We start from the raw sequence: 20,972 nt of genomic DNA, 5'->3' as shown, positions 1-20,972 counted from the left end.
ACGATGAACCACCCTATGAGAGTAGGCATAGTGAAAATGCATTCTTCTTTGGGAAAAGTCTGAGGTGAAAGCGCTCATTCCACCCTTTGCAAGTAGGTATGGTTGGCCAGCCTCTGCAAGTAGGCATGGTGGATGTGAATTCTTTTATGGAAGTCATGTGTGTGACTCCATTTTATGTGCTTATGAAGTAAGTAAGGTGAATTATGTTATGCTGAGATAACATGTTTTATGCGAATTTCATTGACATCTTTGGTTGCAGCTATGTGTGCTGTCATGCTAAAGATCTCTCTTGCTAAGAGGAATGTTGAAGATTGTAGCTGCAATAGAGATCTTTATCTCTAATTTTATGAAATAGACATATGTTTGTTATGACCATTACGGTCATTTTCAACTGAAAGAAATATTTGTGATAATATTAAAGAAAATACTATTTAAAAAGACGTGTCATACATCATGCGAACAGGCGTGCATATGGAAATATGAAGTGTTGAATATTTGAAAATATGAAAGGTCTTGCATTTGGGATTTGAAGAGACCTTCGTGTGTAAGATGAAGAGTCTAAATGCAATCTATTTATGTGATTGCTTGGTTTTTTGTAATAAGTCAAGTGAAAGTCTTGTACTTGAACATTTTATTATCAATAAAAGAGATTGCTTGGTTTTTTGTAATAAGTCAAGTGAAAGTCTTATACTTGAACATTTTATTATCAATAAAAGAGATATTTTGCTAGTGTGGCTGGGTTTTCCCTTCAAGTGGAAGGGTTTCCCTAGGGTAAATGTATTGAGTCTATTGTGCATTGTTAAAACTCCTTTATTGTTGTTTATCTTTATTTCTGGGTAAAAATTTAACACTTCTGATTTCATGCATGATGCTTAGAGCCTTTGGGCATTTTTGCTACATGTACATCATATATTTTACAATGAAAGTACTTAGTATTTCAATTTTCTAATTCAATTTGCTATGTCTTGAGCTTCTAAAATGTCTATGACGAATGGTTTATCAATGTTATGATATGCATATTTGAATTCTCTCTTTATATATAAAATTTCTTATTTTTTTATAGTCATTCCCTAAGGTCTCGTCCCATAAATTTTGGCCCTGAACCACACCCATACTGGAAACACGTCCCTATCCCTGAAACTCCATGGAGCATTGGTTTGTTCTTGTTGTTGCACATAAGCCCTCAATTCATTCTCTTGTTCAACCTCATGATCACACATTTTATACTTTCCTCTAACATTAATTTGGTTTTCTATTAGTTTTTTCCCTTTCTCTTTCCAAGGCTTGTTGATCTCTTTGGCTCAACGGCATAAACCAATTCTTACACCAACAAGCTGGCCGGACTGCTGCTCAGATACCAATTGCAATATTCCATTTAGAATTTTGTTGTTTTTGCTTTAATTAAATACCCCATACTCACAATAGATGTTGCAAATGCTATTTTATAATAAACTATAATTTTGAATGGATTTTTAAATTTATAATATCATTTGAAACTATAAAACTTCTTTTTTGATTGTCTGTTATAGGTTACAGCTATTTGCAAATGTCTTGAAATATTCTTGCTAAATCAGGGGATTTCATCCACCAACTTGATGGAGAAATTAAGAGATTTTCTGATCAATTTCTGATTTACAAGGAGTTTTGTCCTCAAGATTGTTGAATCATTGATTCATACTCCATGAAAGAAAAAGAAAAAATTATATTGGCTAAACTGTCCTTCCTCCCTCGTCATTTAACTTCCTTGAATATCTCTCTCTTCATAAGTCACAATCTTTCATATGCCTTTTAGTTTTATTCATTATTACTTAATCTTTTATTTGGAAAAATTGTAGGTGTATGACTAGTCACTAATCCTACAACCTTGATGTCCTTCACTACCTTGTAGATATTATGTTTGGATCTGCCACAGCCTGTCTTTCTATAATTCATGACCAGAGATTATTATTCTTCCAAAGAACAGAACAAATTTAAATATTGGAGTCTTGAAGTTTGGGTTGCATTACTAGATGGAGATAACCTAATAGCTGCTCATGGAGGAAAATGTGGCCCCAGCAATTTATCACCACGTATTTGGTATTGTAGCATCTAGAATAGAATACAATGGTGTCTGCAAAGCCTAACATCTGAAGGTGACTACTTTCCGAAGGTAAAGAACCAAGCACCTCTGATTTGCAAATCAAATAAGATGGGGAATGATCTTTGTAAATCTTTGTAGATGCAATAACATTTTACGTTTGCTGCTTCAACAAAAGTCATTGGACTAGCTAAAAATCGGAATCCTTGTTGAATCCTTCATTTACCTAACACAAATGCGTGATAAAGTTCCCATTGAGTTAATCCTGCATTGGTAAGAAATGTGAAACAGGGGAGACTTATAGAGAATGAGGACTGCTTGTAACAAAATCTTTGACAGTGGTAAAAGCTGCAAATAAATGTGATCATGTGCTTTCTGGATCACATGAGAAATCGTAAGCAATTTGTAAAATAATGGCCATGTTCAAATAATGGTCATCAAATTGTACTTATTAGTAAAAGGTGTGGTTAAGTGACTAAATTCCTATCCACTAAGGCAATAAAGAGATAAACTTAATGATATATAAGAAATGTTTATGTTAAGATCTTCAACGGGTCAAAGAAATCTTTAAAAAATATTAAAACTTATTTTCTCAAATTCAATAAGATAGGCAGCTTAAAGTTGGATCTTAAGCTGCCTTGTTTCTACCGCTCGGTTTCTTATTTGTTTCTAACTTTCTACAACCATAGAAATAGAGCATGGTTAAAAGCCTAAAACCTTAGAAAACTACTTGGTCATCATTGCAGCTCAACGTATGGTTAAACAACAACCTTAAAGCATTCTGTCAGTAAAAAAAATTCAAAAATAATCATTCCAAAGGGTACAGGATTAAACAAATGTTCTCATTTATTGAACATACTTTAACAATATAATCTTAGCCTACATGCATAGCAGAGTGATATTCTTTTCCCCTAATCAACTGCTGTCTGTTATGAAATAAAATCTTTTGCCAACTAATATGTTCCCTTTTACTTAATTGATCTTATGATATACTTCCCCATATCGTAGTTTCCTCCAAAAACTACTACTTTTAGCTATGCCACACGAAAGACATTTAACAAGTAGCTGCACAAGATCAAACATAAAATATGCAATGCTTCAACAAACATTTAAAAAATAAATCAACACAGGTAGTCTACAATGAAAACTTAATTGTTGAGACTCGAGATTACTGAACAGTTGGTCCAACAACTTATTGACAAAAACTGCAAAACAATTAAAAACATATATGTTTTAGCCCTAATGTATCTCATCGATCTTGCGAAAAGCCGAGTGCTCCCCCGGTGGTCAAAACCTAACAGTCAACCACTGCGAGCCCTCGACCTCCTCCGTTTTGCAGTAAAGAATCCATCTTTGGGCATTTGATTGGCGCAAGACTGACTTCGTGATGTACAAAATTCCCCTTTGATTGATGTCAGGCGATCTAAAGTTTTACGTTTCCAAAGACAAAGATAGCCGGCCACTTTTGGGAATCTATCCATTCAACCATAGGAAAAGGGAGTCGAAGGAATTTATGAATCTATACTGCAGGCAAAAGCCCTATCTTATGATATTCGATATGAGACGTACAACACAGGTTCTCCAAGAAATGCAAGAGAAACTAAAACGACTGCTCGCGGAAACCGAAACGAACGTATAGTGTTGTCAATACTAAAATCTAATTAAATACAGGCCAAATAACTCATCTGGAACACTTTAATTCCGATCCACTGAAGAAATGGCAACCCATAATTTGGACAATTTCCAACGGGCCAAAATGGAAAGATTTATTGATCAAAGAATCTCAGAAATCCGACAGAATCTCAACTTTGTCAAAATCAAAAGTTAAAATACTCCACCTCAAATTTAAAAGATTTCAAATATACCAAGCTGTTGATTTCAAATATACCAAGCTGTTGACACCGACGAAAATCGAAAAGAATTCTGATACAGCGACGATCACTATTCCAAAGTACGATTGAACTCGGAGCAATCGGGGAATTCAAGACAAAATAACGATGTGATCAGCAATTTAAACGGAAAAAGTATGCACCTGTTGCTGCTTGGCAACTTGCTCCCGTAATTTGCTTGCCTGTTTACGAATCGCGTCCATTTCTTTACAGTCAAAAACATCTAACAGACCTCTTTTTTCTCCACATCCCCGCTATTCAAAGCTCCTTAGAAATTCCGACTTGACCGCGTCTGCACATTATATTGGCTCTGGCGAAATTAGCATATGTCAACCTCGAATTTCAATCGATGTGTTTCAAAACTTGAATAAATCTCAACTTGTACCAGGCGGATCCACCATTCAATTTAATTGTAATTCACCGTATAAAACGTTTAACAGGTAGGGTTTTCGAAATTGAGTGCAATTATGATCTCCTTACAGACAGGACTTCGCATATGCATCTATTTTTCTATTTCGATTTTCCGGTTCTGTAATTCTGATATTATATTTTATATTTTATTGAATCTTTACGGTGTGGATCCTTTCCCGGCCCGACTCTTTTTCATTGCTGTAGATATGGCCGACTCGACTCCCACCGAGTGGCGTAATCAATCGACTTATTCAATCCGCCGGCCCATCTATTCAAATCGACTTATCCTCTCATGACGACAATATCATATTAGTTTCCGAAAGAACATCCTCATTGTATAAGAGGATTGCTTCTAGGAAAGAGTGATGTATTGAAGTGGGGTTTGAATTTAAGGGAGAGGATGCAATGGTGAAGGTACCATAAATCATAATTTATATAATCAAATATGTATTAATGAAAATTATTAGTGTAATAAATATTAATAAGTAGGAGGTTCATTCTAAGATTAGATAGTTTGTAAGGTAATTTATATAATCAAATATGTATTAATGAAAATTATTAGTGCAATAAATATTAATAAGTAGGAGGTTCATTCTAAGGTTAGATAGTTTGTAAGGTTGTATTATTTGGAATTTTTTTAATGAGATGGACAATTTATAAGTAAAAAATGTTGTATTTCATTTTGTTCTATGTGAAAAAAAAATCTTAAAGATATGCTCTAAGGGTATAACATTTGTCATTGTAGATTTGTTTTTAAAATCTTCTTTGGTGAGCTTTTCAATTCATGCATTGATTTTTCAAAAGGATTTTTTCTAAATGCATTTCATGTGTTTATTAATTCTAGAGGCTTATTTAAGTCAATAGGCTTCTGATAATGGAAGTAAAAAAAATCGTAAATATTTTTTCTTTAATAAATTTGATGGTCATTCTCATGTGGTAAGAATTGATTAAGTTGAGAGGCTTCCTACAATGGAAACAAAATTGTTTGTAAATATTTAACTTTTTTTTATAGATTTGACAGTCATTCTCATGTCTTAAGAACTCGTTGGCATTTAGTTTTGCATTCCATCGCTTATTCATTTTATTATTTGTTTATTCTTAATATTCTATAATATTAAATAAGGTGAGGTGTTAATAGAAAATATTGGAGGAGTGTAATTAATGGAAGAGGAAGAGTGACTTTGTTAGGATTAAAGAGAAAGAAATAACAAGTGTACATGCAAATATAACTAGTATCATAAATAAATATAGCACATAGAAGAGAACAAAAGACAAAGATTTAGCGTGGTTCACTCAATCCTTAAGCTACGTCCACCAAACAACAAGTCCAATATTATTATCAAGTGAATACAACCTAATTATAATATGCAATCCCTTGCAACTCAATATTGTCGCAAGAAGCTACTAAATCATCATACATTGTAAAATCCCTAACCCTAAGCCATTTTATAGAAGACTTTTGTCACTTACAAAATTAGGACTAGAATATGTCGTCTAATAGAAAAGATTAACTAATAGTAAATTTATTTTTGGCTTTAGGGGCATTGTCCCTCGACCCTACCCTGTATCGCGACAAGGAGCTTGTTTGCAGCTATGGACCCCAGGACTCTGCAAGGGGTGTTACCCCTTGACCCTGCCTAGGACCCTGCCTCAAGACCCTACAAGGAGCATTGCCCCTTGACCCCTAGCATGGGGGTGTTGCCCCCAAACCCCTTGTAGAAAAATCTGGGGGGAAACAATGTCAAATGAACTAGGGAAAAAATAGCCTCTGAGTCTGATTAGGCTCTATATATCAACAAACTTAAGTGGAAGAAGAGGAGTCACTTGGGTGGGAGAAGAAGAACTGCCATAAGAAATAGAGTAATTTTTAGTTAAAAATAAGAATTAAGTCAATAGGCTTTCTGTGAGAGCTTTGCTCTTGGAAACTACATTTCTTGTTGGAAAAGTTGTTAGTCCTCCTTTATTTTTTATTTTATGATAATGCACCTCTATTTTTTAATTTCTAATAATACACTAAACCTTATTTTTTGGGGATTTCCAATAATCAAACTTTCCTGGTTTTTTTGGATGATTTTAGCATTGACAAGTTTCTAATTCTCCTAGCTAGTTTCTAATTCTCCTAAGGGTTTTGTTTATAAAATTAAAAAATTTACAACATCTTGTTGAGATGCATCTGTTAAGGATTGTTATTTCTATAGTTGCAATTTTTTCTCAAAATTTATTGGCTTTATGCGTTGTCCTAGAGAATTTGGGGTTTAATGAAGAAACATGATCACTTGGTGTTAGAATTTTTAGAACATTATTAGTGGGAAATGATGGTTTTATCAAACTATAGCTATGAACTTCAATATTTACCAAAAAAATACTTGTGAACTTCATTGCATGATTGTGACTTCTCAGTATCTCCTTTGTGGATCTATCATTATGTACCATTGACCTCTTATAGATCATAAATTTTACAAAAATCCTATATAATGTTAAAGCTTATAAGTTTTTTTGTATTCTTTATATGGTTGTTCATTATACAGATGCTTTAATCATTTGCATGACTGGTGGACTCTTATCATATAAAAATTGAGATTTTTCCTAAAGAGACATGTTCTGATTTTTAGCTACTTTACCCCTCTAATTGTGGGTCAACTAACACATCTACTAATCATTGCATTTTATTTTTTAGAACTCGTCCTCCTTTTTATTGCAATTTTGTCTATGTATCTACTATTAACTTTTCCTTTGAGATTCACCATTCATTATTGGTTTTCCAGGTCAAAACCTACTTTTGATAGCTATCACATCACTAATGGAAATCTTGATAACTTGTAATGCCTACCCCTAGTTTAGTTTTATCTTTCTTGTAGGCTTCCAGGAGCAAGCATAAGTCTAGGGGGAGTGGATGTAATGCCTACCCCTGGTTCACTTTTATGTTGTATTGTCGAATTCTTTTAGGCTAGTTTTCTGATTGTGTTTTATGATTAGGTACTTGGATACCAGATTCAATTATATGCTATTTCAGACTCAGTTGATTTATAGAATGAGTTACTTGGTTATTCCAGTTATTTCAAGACTATTTCGATGATGATATGTATGTTCATTTAGTGATTTCATTTATTTCATGATGTTAGTTAGAGGAATGATTATAAGCAATTCTATGGTTACTTACCCCATACTTGCATGTGCATGGTGTACGTGTCTGTTTTAGTTTATGTATGACATTTTTGATGTGGTTGAGGAAGGGAGTCGTAGTCACCTGCTAGTCGAGATCTACACAATGTACTACTTTATGTCATTGCCTATTTAGTTTAGAATATATGTGTATGTACATGTGTGGGTTTTATGCAGATTGCACGTACCAGGTATCAACTTCCCTAAATTGCCAGGATGAGCATACGTTATTGTAGTATTTCAATGGTATAAGTGGGGAGATAACTCTTGACTCCAATTCCTAACCTAAGCCAATTGTCCTAGAAAATAGGACAAGTATTTGAGTTAGTTTCACCTTTTCAAATTCGTCAAGTTATCTGAATTCGTGACTTTGACCCTGGAGTTTGACTTTATTCTTTGTCTTCAATTGAGTTATCATATTTGGTTTTGTGGGTCTGTGATGATTTTTTTGTTATGACTAAATCAAATTAAAAGATAATTTAATGATTTAATTTAATAGAAATTTTATAAAGAAATTTGATATTTAATTAATTGAGAAATTAATTAAATAAAATAATTAAATTTAAAATATTTTATCAAAGTTCTAATTTTGACATTTTATATTTATTTTATTTAATAAAAAATTATTTAGGAGTTTATTTTAATAATAAACTCTAAATAATGTTATTATTTAAATTAATAAATATTATATTAAAAATGTCTCACAAATTAATAAGAGAGAGCAAGCATTTATTTAATAAATTTTGTTTTAATTAAATTGCATAAAGTGTATGCATGAAATTAATTTATATAATAAATTAATTAAAGGGAGAAAGAAAATTATTTAATAAAGATATTTTAAATTGCAAAAGGTGTGCATGAAATTAAAAGAAATTGATCAACGAGTTCACTCATGTGATTGCATAATCAAAGCCCCAAATTAGGGGAGAAATGTTTATCAGAGATCTAGAGCTCATTTTGCAATAACGAGGGTTTTGGAGGAGCAATTTTCCAAGAAGAAGGATTTCAAAAAGAAGGGAAAAAAAAGGGGGGCGGGGGGGTATTGTTTGTGTGCTCTGTGCGATTGTCATTTTAGCATTAGATCTAGGTAGGATCTTGTGGTTTATTTATACAATAGTTTTCGTTCTTCAAACTTTTGTCTTCTCTATATTTGTTGCATAGTCTAGTTTCAAACTGTTATTTGGGTTGAAACCCTTGTATGCAAGTTTATTGTTCTTTGATTGAGAAATATTAGTATCTGCTTTGAAAATTTGAAACCCTTGTGTGAAAGGAAATTGATTTTTGTTTTGTATTGTTTATGATTTAATTTAAAAACCTTGTATGCAAATTATCGTTCTTCAATTGAGATATGTAACGCCCCACCATGTGACACAAAAGAAGTTAACCTAAAGTTTTACTGAGTTTGTCAAACATTTTTTTTAAGATAAAGATAATATACAACAACAATTATAGAATAACGAAAGCAATTAACATACACTCATACATCAACAACACATAAACAGGTTACAACTCTTAAGGGTCCCATGACGATGAATCCCATTTATTTTTAATTAACACTAAATCCAATATATAATAATCCACATCAAATAATAATATACAAGTATGAATCTGTTTAAATAATATATAGTCATCTTAAATGCCACTTGGCAATAAAAAAATGCACAATCATCCATTATACAGGTCACAAGGTATGAAAGGCTAAATAATATACATCATAAAATATATTACAATATCTCTCAAGATCTTTTGAAATCAAATACAATACACTTAGATTATAGCCATCCATCATAGAAATACGAGATCAGATAAAAATAAACATCTGCACAAACACATCCAATAGGGGCATCCAATGGTCAAAACTCAATGGTATAAGAAAAAACACTACTACCCAACCTCGTGGAACTCAAAAAGGTCCACTCCCACCGTGCTGAGGAGATATTCTTAAGTCCCAAACAGGATAACAAATTCAAAAGTCAAAATCAACATCTAGATTTAAGGAATCGCCTGAAAGCAAACTATCTCAAAGGGTACCAAGACACAAGTATCAACTAATCCCAAAGGCAACATAGACACGTAGGGAATCTATTATGCATGTGGGCAAGTGTTATCGCATGAGCCAACTCTAAGGTTACCCTAGTAGTCTCTCTGGACTCTGACCCCCTAGTGTCTCTATGCAGCATCAGTATCCTTTCATACAGACAAGGCATACTAACGAGTCAACTCTAAGGTTACCCGACTAGTCTTTTAATCCTCTAACCCCCTAGTGACTTTTTGTAGTACCAATATCTTGTTAATTCATTTTAAACCCATTTAATGAAATGTTATCACTTTTTAAATAACCTACAATGGGTTACCCATCAGCCTCTTTAGGGCCTCGACCTCCATTGCAAGCCACTTCCCAACATGTCATACAGATAACCTACCCTAAACTCAGTAAAGCAAAAGAATCATAAAAGACCACATACCGTAAATCAATTTTTAAACAAGCAACTAACAAGTACTAAAAAACACTGATCAAAATCACAGATTCCACCAATACGATCATCCTAATAGGACTAATCCCAAAATCAAGTATACATAAACCAATCCATGTCATAACATGACATCACCAAAAACAATTCATACAAACACCTTAGTCTCATACAAGCGACTGAAAAGCAATCTAAAAATGACTGATCAAAGACTCAAAGGTTAAATCAGATAGGTACACCATTCACCTTAGTTTCACACAAGAACACTGGAAAGCAATAACGATCAATAGATCAAAACACCTCATAGAGCATACAAGACACATTACCATGGTTGAGTATGAAATATCATGATCAAAACATCATCATGACATTACAAAATAGAACTCTCGGGCCTTTGGTAAACATCCTGATTTGGTCAAAGTATCGAGTCAACCTGACATCCAATAGTAAAATCACACATCATAAAAAGAGTACATACAAAAGTAACTTTCACAGAAATATTAGGTTTAGAAAACACAACGGTTTAATTTTCATTAAAGGTTTTCAAGTTTTCATTTTTGTTTTTCAAATATTACAGTTCATAATGTTTGCAATCTCAAACAGGTTTTCAGTTTCCATTTCTCTAGTTACTAGATTTACTAAGATTTTCGAGTTCACTAGAATTCCAGACGATTCAACAAATCATATAAAGTTGTTTAAACATTGTTTCATAGTTCAATTTGTTATCAAAACATAAGAGTTCAATAAACATACACATCATAATTTTCATCTTTTTAAAGTATGTTAATTACTAAGATTTTTCGAATAAGAAAATTCCCTAGCAATATAAATCATTTTCATATAAAATCAAATCATCAAGCACAACCCAAGTTTACTAAAGATAACCATTAATTCTCCCAATTAATTTCTTTGATTTTCAATTTACTTTAGAATTATATTTAAATAATAAAGTAATAAGTCAAATTTATTTTTTGATAAGTAAATGGCCGAAGCCTTAAATTATATTTAAATTTTTAAGTATTACAAAAGTCTCCTTTCTGACGAGCACTGGTAGGAAAGAATGGAGAAAGAAAACCTCCAGTCTAGCCCAGGACCGTAGTCCTTTATTATACATGAATCAAAGGGGCATACCCCCGTAAAAATACAATCAAATGAGTATCTTAAATTATACTTGCATTTATACTTGATGGATTTTAATGTTTACATTTCTCTTGCACTCCGAGGATTGCCACCTAATTTGATTATAATCCCTGCGTACATAAGAAACACCACAAAATAACACCATACAATTATAATCATTATTCCTGAGTTAAAATCGAATCAAAGGTCGTATTATTACAACCAAAGTGGGGTTAAATCACAAAGGAGCCAAGTTGACTTAAAGTTTATTTGTAATATAAAAATGAGTGCCCGAATTGAGGCAAATCCATGCTTTCCTAGGTTTCTTATAAATAGGGAGTTTAAATATATCTGACTCAATTGATTAAATTTACAGTTTAATTTGAGTGTACGTGCTTACTTGTATGCATTGGGAAGTGTTAAAAAAGATGTATTAATGGGAATTTGATTAATGCACCCGTTTTCTAATTTTAACTCTTGAAATCTTTATTTGTCACGAAATCTTGTTCTCTCGTGCCGAATCTTTGCCTTTAAACTCAGGCAAAGTTAAACATGTTTCAATTCAAAAAATGATAAACTTAAGCCCTATTGAAGATTTTCTTGCCGTAATTCAAGCCAGTTCAACATAGTTTTGAGACAATATATGTTAAATATAATTTTCATATTAATATAGTCTAAAATATTATTATACAAACTTACAATCCAGAAAACCTAAAAAGCTATCCTAGCTACTTAGATACAACCCAACTTGACATTTTTTCTGACTTTATAGAGTGTATGAGCTACCGAGATAAAATGCAGCCATGTCATACCTATAATAAGTCAAATTTTCAAATAATTAAATTAAAATTTTTAACAATATTTATTAAAATTATTAATAATTATTATTATCAATTATTACCATAATAATTTTAAATTAATTAAACTTTGGAAAAACTTTGCAAAAAATGAAACCTGCTAAAAATAGAGATTTTTTCGATATGGAAACTTGCTAAAAAATAGAAACTTACTTGAAATAGAAACCTGCTAAAAATAGAGACTTTCCCAAAATGGAAACTTGTTAAAATGGAAAGTTTTCTAAAATAGAAACTTGCTAAAAATAGAAACTTTCCCGCAATAGAAACTTGTTAAAATAGAAACTTTCTAAAAATAGAAAATCACTAAAAATGAAAACATTTCAAAAATGGAAACTTACTAAAAGTAGAAACTTTCCAAAAATGGAAACTTACTAAAAATGTAAACTTTCTAAAAATGAAAGCTTTCTAAATATGGAAACTTATTTAAAATGGAAACTTACTAAAAATGGAAACTTAATAAAAACAAAAAATTACTAAAAATGGAAACTTACTGAAAACAAAAACTTTCCAAACCCTATCCTAAAAGCATAGATTTCTTAATTGATTCAAACTACGAATTATCAAATTAATCAAATGAGGGTTTCTAAATTCATCATACTCATATACAAATAATCTCAGAACAAAGATCACTTAAAATATACGACAAGGGTTTCAATTTGATTAATTCATTCACGGAGTAATCAAGAATATAAAACAATAAATTTCAATCACAAGGATTTCAAACAATTCTAGAAGTTCTGAAAACATATTTAACTAGACACGAAGAGGACAAGAAAATTGAAGAATGGAAATCTACTATGCAAATTAAACACAAGATTCTACTTGAATCTTATGCTAATTCGACAACACACAAAGCATGCAAGAATTTCTCTTTCTTTATGAAAACCTCATTTTTCCAAATTGTTTCTCCAAAACTCAGTTAATGAAGAAATGAACTCTAGATCTATGATAAAGAGTTCTCCCATAAATTTGGGGCTCTGATTGTGCAATCACGAGAGGGAACCCGTTGATCAGTTATTGTTTATTACTTTATTACCTTTTACCTTTTCATGCACCAACTTTTAGATATTTAATTACAAAATATTTTAATTAAATAATTTCTTTCTCTCTTTAATTAATATTTGAGATGTTTTTAATATAATATTTATTAACTTAAGTAATAATAATATTTAACATTTATTTAAAAATGAACTCCAAAATATATTATTATTAAATTAAATAAATATTATCACGCCCAAAAGTAGACTATAACTTTATCTTTAAATGAATTCTTTTATTTAATAAATTCATGAGATGTTTTAATAATATATTTATTAATTCAACTAATAATATTATTTAGAGTTTATTATTTAAAATAAAACTCCTAAATAATAATTATTAAATTAAATAAATATAATTCTACCTAAATTAGAACCATAACTTTATCTTTAAGTTTCATTCTTTTATTTAAATAAATTCATGAGACATGTTTTAATAATATATTTATTAACTTAATTAATAACATTATTTAGAGTTTATTATTAAAATAACACTCCTAAATAATTATCATTAAATTAAATAAATATAAATATGTCAAAATAGAACTTTAATAAATTCTTTTATTTAATTAATTTTTCAATTAATTAAATATAATAAATATTGATTTTCTTTATGAAATTTCTATTAAATTAAATCATTAAATTATCTTTTAATTTGATTTAATTAAAACAAAATATACAACAAACCCACAAAACCAAATACGACAACTCAATTGAAAGTCAAAGAACAAAGTCAAACTCTATGGTCAAAGTCAAAAAATTTATGTCATTTGACGAATTTGGAAAGGTGAGACTAACTCAGATACTTGTCCTACTTTCTAAGACAATTGGCTTAGGTTGGGATTTGGACTCAAGAGTTATCAACTCACTTATACCATTGAAATCCTGCAATAGGGTATGCTCATCCTGGCAATTCAGGGAAGTTGATTCGTGATACGTATAATCTGCATAAAATCCATGCATGTACAAACACAATATTCTAAACTAAACAGGCAATGACAAGAAGTGGTGCATCGTGTATATCCCGACTAGTAGGTGACTACGACTCCCTTCCTCGACCACATCAGAAATGTCAAACATAAAGAAAACATACACACACACTGTACACATGCAAGTATGGGGTAAGTATCCAATAGAAACCACATAAAAATCATTCATCTAACCAACATTATTAAATAACTGGATTCATTGTATACAATCATCATCAAAGTATAATCATGCATACATGAAATAACTAGTACTAAAGTAACTCAACACATATATTAACTAAATATGAAATACAATTAATCAGTTCAGGTAATCCAACACCGCTAATCATAAAACATAATAATAGAACTGGTCTAAGTGAATTTAGTCAAAACAAATCAGAAAAGTCAAGTAAGGGTAGGCATTACAAGATATATTCGTATATGAATTGGAAACCCTTGTTTGGTAGATGTTATGAATTTGTAATCTGATTGGTAAAAATTAGGATTTGGGTTTTGAAAAGAAAAGAAAGTTTATTTTATAGAATTTGACTGGTTGGTTCAGATTTCTATACTAGGATTGTATTGGTAATTTATTGAAATATATATATATAATTACCATAGTAATTTATAATTACTGTGATAATTATAAAAATATAATATAAAAATAAAAATAAAACATAATATTAATAATAAACAAGGGAGGGGAGCATGCGTTTGTTTGTTTTATAAAAAATAATTATAAAAGATTTAAAGGCGGTCGAGGGCCACCACACCCCCACCCCCCCTTTCTCCTCCCCACATTCATTTCTCTAGTGGCTTTCAAAGACTGCCATTGCGCAACATGTATTGTTGTTGCGATAGTAGTTTATTACGGCAATGTCGTTGCCTAGTCGGTGGGCCATCATAAACACCTTTTTCTTTTATATGTTTTTTTTTTTTAAAATAGTTTTTTTTTTTAATTTATTAAATTTTAAATAATTTAGTAAATATTAAATGTAATTTCATAATAATTATTATCATTAATAATTATTATTTTAATAGTTATTTTATTACTAATTTAATATGAGTTATTTTATTAATAAATAAAAATAACTAATATCTTTCGTCGCAGAAAGATACAACTTCAAACTAAATTAAAACCAGAGTTACAACAAAAAATGGAAAAAATTACAAAAGTTGTGAATAAAGTGAATAAATCAACATTTCTTAGATTTGTAAATCATTCTTTTTCTAGAAAACACCGACATCAACAATTAATGGCAAATAAATTTTTCCCTAATAAGGATTTGGCTTTTTCCCAGCCAACATATAAGCAACAAGAAGACAAGCTGAAAGGAAAATAGGTGATCCCCTATATTTCGATCAACAACAGATTTGCAGTTTTAAACAAAGATCATTCAAAGTCAAACACATTTAGTGCCCTGGTTAAACAACATGAAGCTAGGGATATGAAGATGATAAAGCTAAATAAAGACAAAAAATAACAATGGGTGGCAAGTTGTAATTTCAAACAAGAATTGAAGAAGAAACACGTCGCAACAAAAAAAGAGGCCAATGATGGAAGAAAATAAAAATCACCAGAAACAGTCCACCCAAATTATCAAACCAATAGTGGAAGAAAAGTGAATGGAAAATCGATAACTTTCCTAGCAAAAGTGGACAAAAATTGTAAGCAAGCAATATATAAACCTACCAATTTTTTTGAAGCTAATTGTATTTTGCTAGGGTAGAAACAACAACAAGTAGACTCAAAAAAAGTACTTAGGGTTAATGAGAAAAATCAAAAAATCTATATACCACCACATAAAAGGGAGAATGGTAATTCAGATTATACAAAGCTGCCAACACATAAAAGTAGTATAACAACCCTGCCACCAAACAAGGTAAAGGAAACTAATTGCTATAATTGTTCTAATATATTAATCGTTAATGACAAGTACACAGAAGAAAAGTGGAAGGAATGCTTAGAGCTAGGAGTATATGTTTACTGGAGTGGACCAGACAAGCATTTATCAAAATTGACAAAGAAAATAGAGAAGATCTGCAAACAACAGGTACGTATTAATACTTCCTCAAAATTGTCAATTTATCTTCATTGCAAAAATAAAGAAATTAGAAATAAAATACTTTCGATATCAAAATGCTATTATAAAGGGCATGTTAAATTTCAAACTTATATACCTAATTGGAATGATGAAAAAGAGCATATGATACCAACTTGGTATGAATGTAGTAATCTTCCAGTAGAAATTAAACATTTATATACATTATACATAATAGGTAAATCAATTGGTAAACTTATAGGTATAGACTCAAAGTATGACAAAACTAGTAATGTTAAATTTCTAATAGATGAGGAAACAAATCAAAAAATGATTAGGAGAAAAAATATTATAACAAATAGATCCATTTATGAGATTGAATTTAAGAAATACGAAGGGGAAATTAAAATCATTATTAAAACAAATCTAGAAATTGATCATAATTTGTCAACCATAGAGGAATTCTTTAGAAGTATTGGAATAAAGATGAGGGAACATAAGATTAAGGAAACTAATAAGGACAAAAATAAGAAGATAGAAAAACTAAATGAAAGGAAAAATTTTGAGCAGATCACACAAACAGAAAATACACCTATAGCAAAAAAGAGTAAAGAACAAAGTCAACTGGAATGTTCAGAAGTACCAAAACATAGAACCAAAGGTATACACAAGGAAATGACATCAGTAGCAACATTGAAAGAATACAATATTTTTCACAAGGAGAATGATAACTTGAAAGAAATAGAAAGAAGCATTAAAGAATGATATAAAATGACACATGAGATTAAATTATTACAGGCAGACATTGAAGATCAGGCTATGTTAGGAGAATAATTTCATTAGGAACATGAGGTAAGACAACAACTTATAGAAAGAGAAGGAGAATTATAATTCTAAGATATAAATTGGGTTCAATATGGACAATAAGATAGTAAACAAATAAGATATAAACTATTTTGAGGAAGAAGGTAGTCAGATACATTGGGATGGTGAAGACATGACGATTAATAAGGATATGAACCAAAAAGAAGATTTGACAATGAAAAACACAGAAGAAGAAAGTTTAAAGCCAATAGAGTGTACAAAAGATCAAGAAGAAGAATATATAATTCTAGCAACAGATTCATAACAATGGAGTAATATAACAATTAGAAAAAAGTCAAAAAAGAAAATTTATGAATTTTGGAAAACACCAATAGATGGGAAAGATATTTTTGGAATTAAATCTACAGAGGTGAAGGATAAAACAGAGGAATATAATATCCCTCCAGAAGTTGAAGCTTTTCTAAAGGAGTTTGAAATGTACAATCAGGAAGATTCTATCATAGAGATTGAACTTATTGAAGTGCCACAAAACTGGGAGGAATTCGGGGTACTAAAAGAGACCCCAAAAATATTGGAAAAGGAAAATTTAGAAAAATATACAGATACAAATGTAGAAGAAAATGAAATATTAGAAGATTTAATAAATGAGGAAGAAGATAAAGGAGGAACTACAAAAGAAAACAATAACCATATAAGTATAGATAATTTGGGTATTTCAATTAACTAGGAAGGATTTAAAACTCCAAAATATGGTAAATCAAAATTGAAAAGGAGAAGAAAATCACTTCAAGAATTAAGAGAAGTAGATGGTCAAGCTAAGGAACAAAAAAATATATTTAAGGTTCTTAAATCTTGGAAGGGGAAATGCTTTCCCGAAGAGCAATGAGGGTCATAACATGGAATACTAGGGGCCTAAATGCTCCTAGTAAACAAAGAGTGATAAAAATGTAACCTAACACTCTTTGAGTTAGATATAATTATGATACAAGAAACTAAGCTTAACAAAGAAGAAGGGGAAAAACTAAGAAAAAGACTAGGTAGATGGAATGCAAAATTAAAGGAATCAAATGGAGCATCAGGTGGAATGGGAATCATTTGGAATACCAGAACAAAAAACATTATAATTATAATATCAAATAGCAACTAGATGGGGAGTGTGATTTCAAGTAATAAGCATAATCTCCAATTCATTCTCATTAAAGTTTATGGTCCAATACAAACTTTAGATAAACGAAAAGTTTGGGATGATATATTTGCCTTTATGAAGTTATATCTTGAGACAAGCATGATCATAGGTGGTGATTTAAATGCCATACTTGACCTCAAAGAAAAATTTGGAGGTTCTCAGATTTTAACAAGAAACATAGTAGAATTCAGAGAATGAGTCAGAATTAATAAATTGATAGAAATACCAACCAACAACAGAGTATTCACATTTAATAATAGAAGAAAAGACTTCAATTATATTACTAAAAAATTGGATAGATTCTTTTTCAAAGAAAAATTAGCAGAATTGGATCTCACAATCACTGCCTCCATTTAGCCTATTGTAGGATCAAATCATTAGCTAGTCAAAATTGAATTAACAGAACCTATAAAACCTAATAGGAATCCTTTCAAATGTGAAAAGATGTGGTTCTTAGATAAAACATTTATGGAAAACCTTAAACAATGGTGGGATGAAGGCAAGTTTATAGGATAAAAAATGTATTGTTTTGTATCAAAACTCAAAATGCTCAAAGAATACATACAAAAATGGAATAAAACACATTTCAATAATATATTCCAAGACAAACTACATAATGAAGATCTTAAAAAATTAAATAATGAAATTATTAAAAATGGTATGGACAATGAAAAATTCATTAAAGAAAAACAACTATTAATCATAGAAGAAGGCATTTTAGCAAAAGAAGAAGCCTTTTGGAGATAAAAGTTGAGGGAAAAATGGTTAGCAAAAGGAGATAGAAATACAAAATTCTTTCATAACAGTACAATACACAATATAGCTCTTAAAACTATTACACAAATTAAAGATAATAATGGTAGTACTATCACTAATCCAGCAGAAATTGCTCAAACCTTCGTCACATACTATGAGAATCTATTAAACAATTATGACTCATACAATTTAACCAAACAAAAATTATGCTTAATAATATACCTAAAGTTATCACGAAACTTGACAACATGGAGCTCAATAAACCTTTTACAAAAGAAGAAATCAAATTAGCCATTTTTAAGCTTAGCCCAGATAAATCTCCAGGACTTGATGGTTTCCAAGCCTTTTTCTTCCAAAAATGTTGGGAAATCTTAGGGGAAGAATTATGGAAAGAAATAGAGGCAACTAGAAATGGGGGATCAATCTTAATTAAAATTAATCATATTTTTTAGCATAATACCAAAAAAAGCTACAGTAGTCTCACCTTCAGATTTTTGCCCCATTGCATTATGTAATACAATATATAAAATTTATTCAAAAGCAATAGCAAATAGGATTAAAACTTTGCTCCCAAAACATTATCTCAGAAGAACAAACTGGGTTCATACCTGGTAGATCAATACTTGATGAAATATGCATCATTCAAGAAACTATACATTCAACAATTAAAAACAAAGAAGCATGTACTTTTATGAAGTTAGCTATACAAAAAAAAATGATGCAGTAGATTGGAAGTTTTTATGTAAATGCTTAGAAAAGTTTGAATTTTTCAAACAATGGATAAATATAATTTTTAACTGTATATCTACTTCAAATATCTCACTACTTATTAATGGTACTCTTGAAGGTTTCTTCAAGATTTCAAGGGGTATCTAACAAGGAGACCCCATGTCACCTTTTCTTTTTATAATTATGGAAAAATCATTTGGTAGAGCTATTCAAAAGGCACAAGGTGTAGGATTAATTAAAGGTATTACTATTACTGAGAATGTTCCAAATGCTACCCATCAACAATTTGCTGATGATACCATTCTTTTAGGAATTAGTACCAAGGAAGAAATCAAAGCTTTTTAAAAAATTATATTGGAATATTCAGTAGCATCAGGGCAAAAGGTTAGTGAAGAAAAATAAAAAAAATTCTTTTCAAACACTCCAAGGAACATGGAGGAATACATATGCAATTATATATTATACAAAAAGAGTAACTTTCCATGCAAATATTTAGGGATATACTTAGAAAAAGGAGTTAAGAGTAAAAAAGGATGGGACAATATCTTAGAAAGAGTAGAAAAACAAATAGAATCATGGAAAGGAAAATGGCTAACTAAAGCTAGGAGAGTAACAAAAATTAAATATGTTCTGTCAGCTATTCCTACATATCCTCTATCTTGCCTTCCACTACCAAATAATGTTAATACAAAATTGGAAGGAAAACTTAGAATTTTTTCTAGAGTGGAATAGAAGAGAAAAAGAAACAAGCACTAATAAAATGATATAAGATATGTCATCCTAAGAATAAATGAGGATTGGGTATAAAAAATCTCAGTTGGCAAAATGAGGCATTAGGAGCAAAGCTAGTATGGCATCTATACAAGGAAAAGGATGAAAAATGGGCAAAAATACTTTATAATAAATATCTTAATCCATTAGACCCTTCCTCCCTCTTTAGAATCAGAAACCCACCAAGTGGTTTTGAAAACTAGGATTTTATGATGAAGTGTATGCCTTTGGTTAGCAAATATCTAACTTAGGATTTAGGTAGAGATGATGAGGCATTATTCTGGGATGATTCATGGGATGGTCAACCCCCAATTATTAATTCTAGAATATCCAGAAACAACATCAATATCATTATTAATATTTAGGGACCCAAGGTTTCAGATGCCAAAACACTTATTAGGATTGATGAGACCGAGACTTGGGTATGGAAATCTTTAGATAATATTAATATTCCAAGTATAGATAAAATTATCCTTGAAAATATCCTCAAGGGTAGATTTGTGATTCACAATAATCGAGCAGATAAACTCATCTAGGGAGCATCTAATGATGGAATATACAAAGTTAAGCTAGGATATGATCTTATAATTAACTCACAAAGATGGGATAATATTACTATACCCTTGGATCTATGCTGAGATTCAACATTCCTACCTAAGGCTAGTATCTTTC

The 20,972-nt window shown here is 30.6% G+C and overlaps 1 protein-coding gene across 2 annotated transcripts in view; it reads right to left on the bottom strand.

Moving 5' to 3' along the window:
* LOC149574834 (SH3 domain-containing protein 2-like) overlaps positions 1 to 4,497 on the bottom strand; it is an 88,798-nt gene extending 84,301 nt beyond the window's left edge. Inside the window, exons 1-2 of one of the 2 annotated variants that reach the window (XM_089814674.1) lie at positions 4,352 to 4,497; positions 4,110 to 4,258 (exon numbers count right to left, since the gene is read on the bottom strand). In XM_089814674.1, coding sequence (XP_089670800.1) covers positions 4,110 to 4,169 — 60 coding nt within the window. In that variant the 5' untranslated portion in view covers positions 4,170 to 4,258; positions 4,352 to 4,497. Of the gene's footprint in view, positions 1 to 4,109 lie in introns of both variants that reach the window. The other variant, XM_089814673.1, reaches the window with a different exon arrangement.
* Between the last annotated feature and the right edge of the window lie 16,475 nt (positions 4,498 to 20,972).

Source organism: Cupressus sempervirens, chromosome 2 (assembly GCF_028749045.1).
Source record: "Cupressus sempervirens isolate cs-2001-9-10 chromosome 2, ASM2874904v1, whole genome shotgun sequence".
Lineage (NCBI taxonomy): Eukaryota > Viridiplantae > Streptophyta > Pinopsida > Cupressales > Cupressaceae > Cupressus > Cupressus sempervirens.
This window is presented reverse-complemented; position numbering and strand designations above follow the sequence as displayed.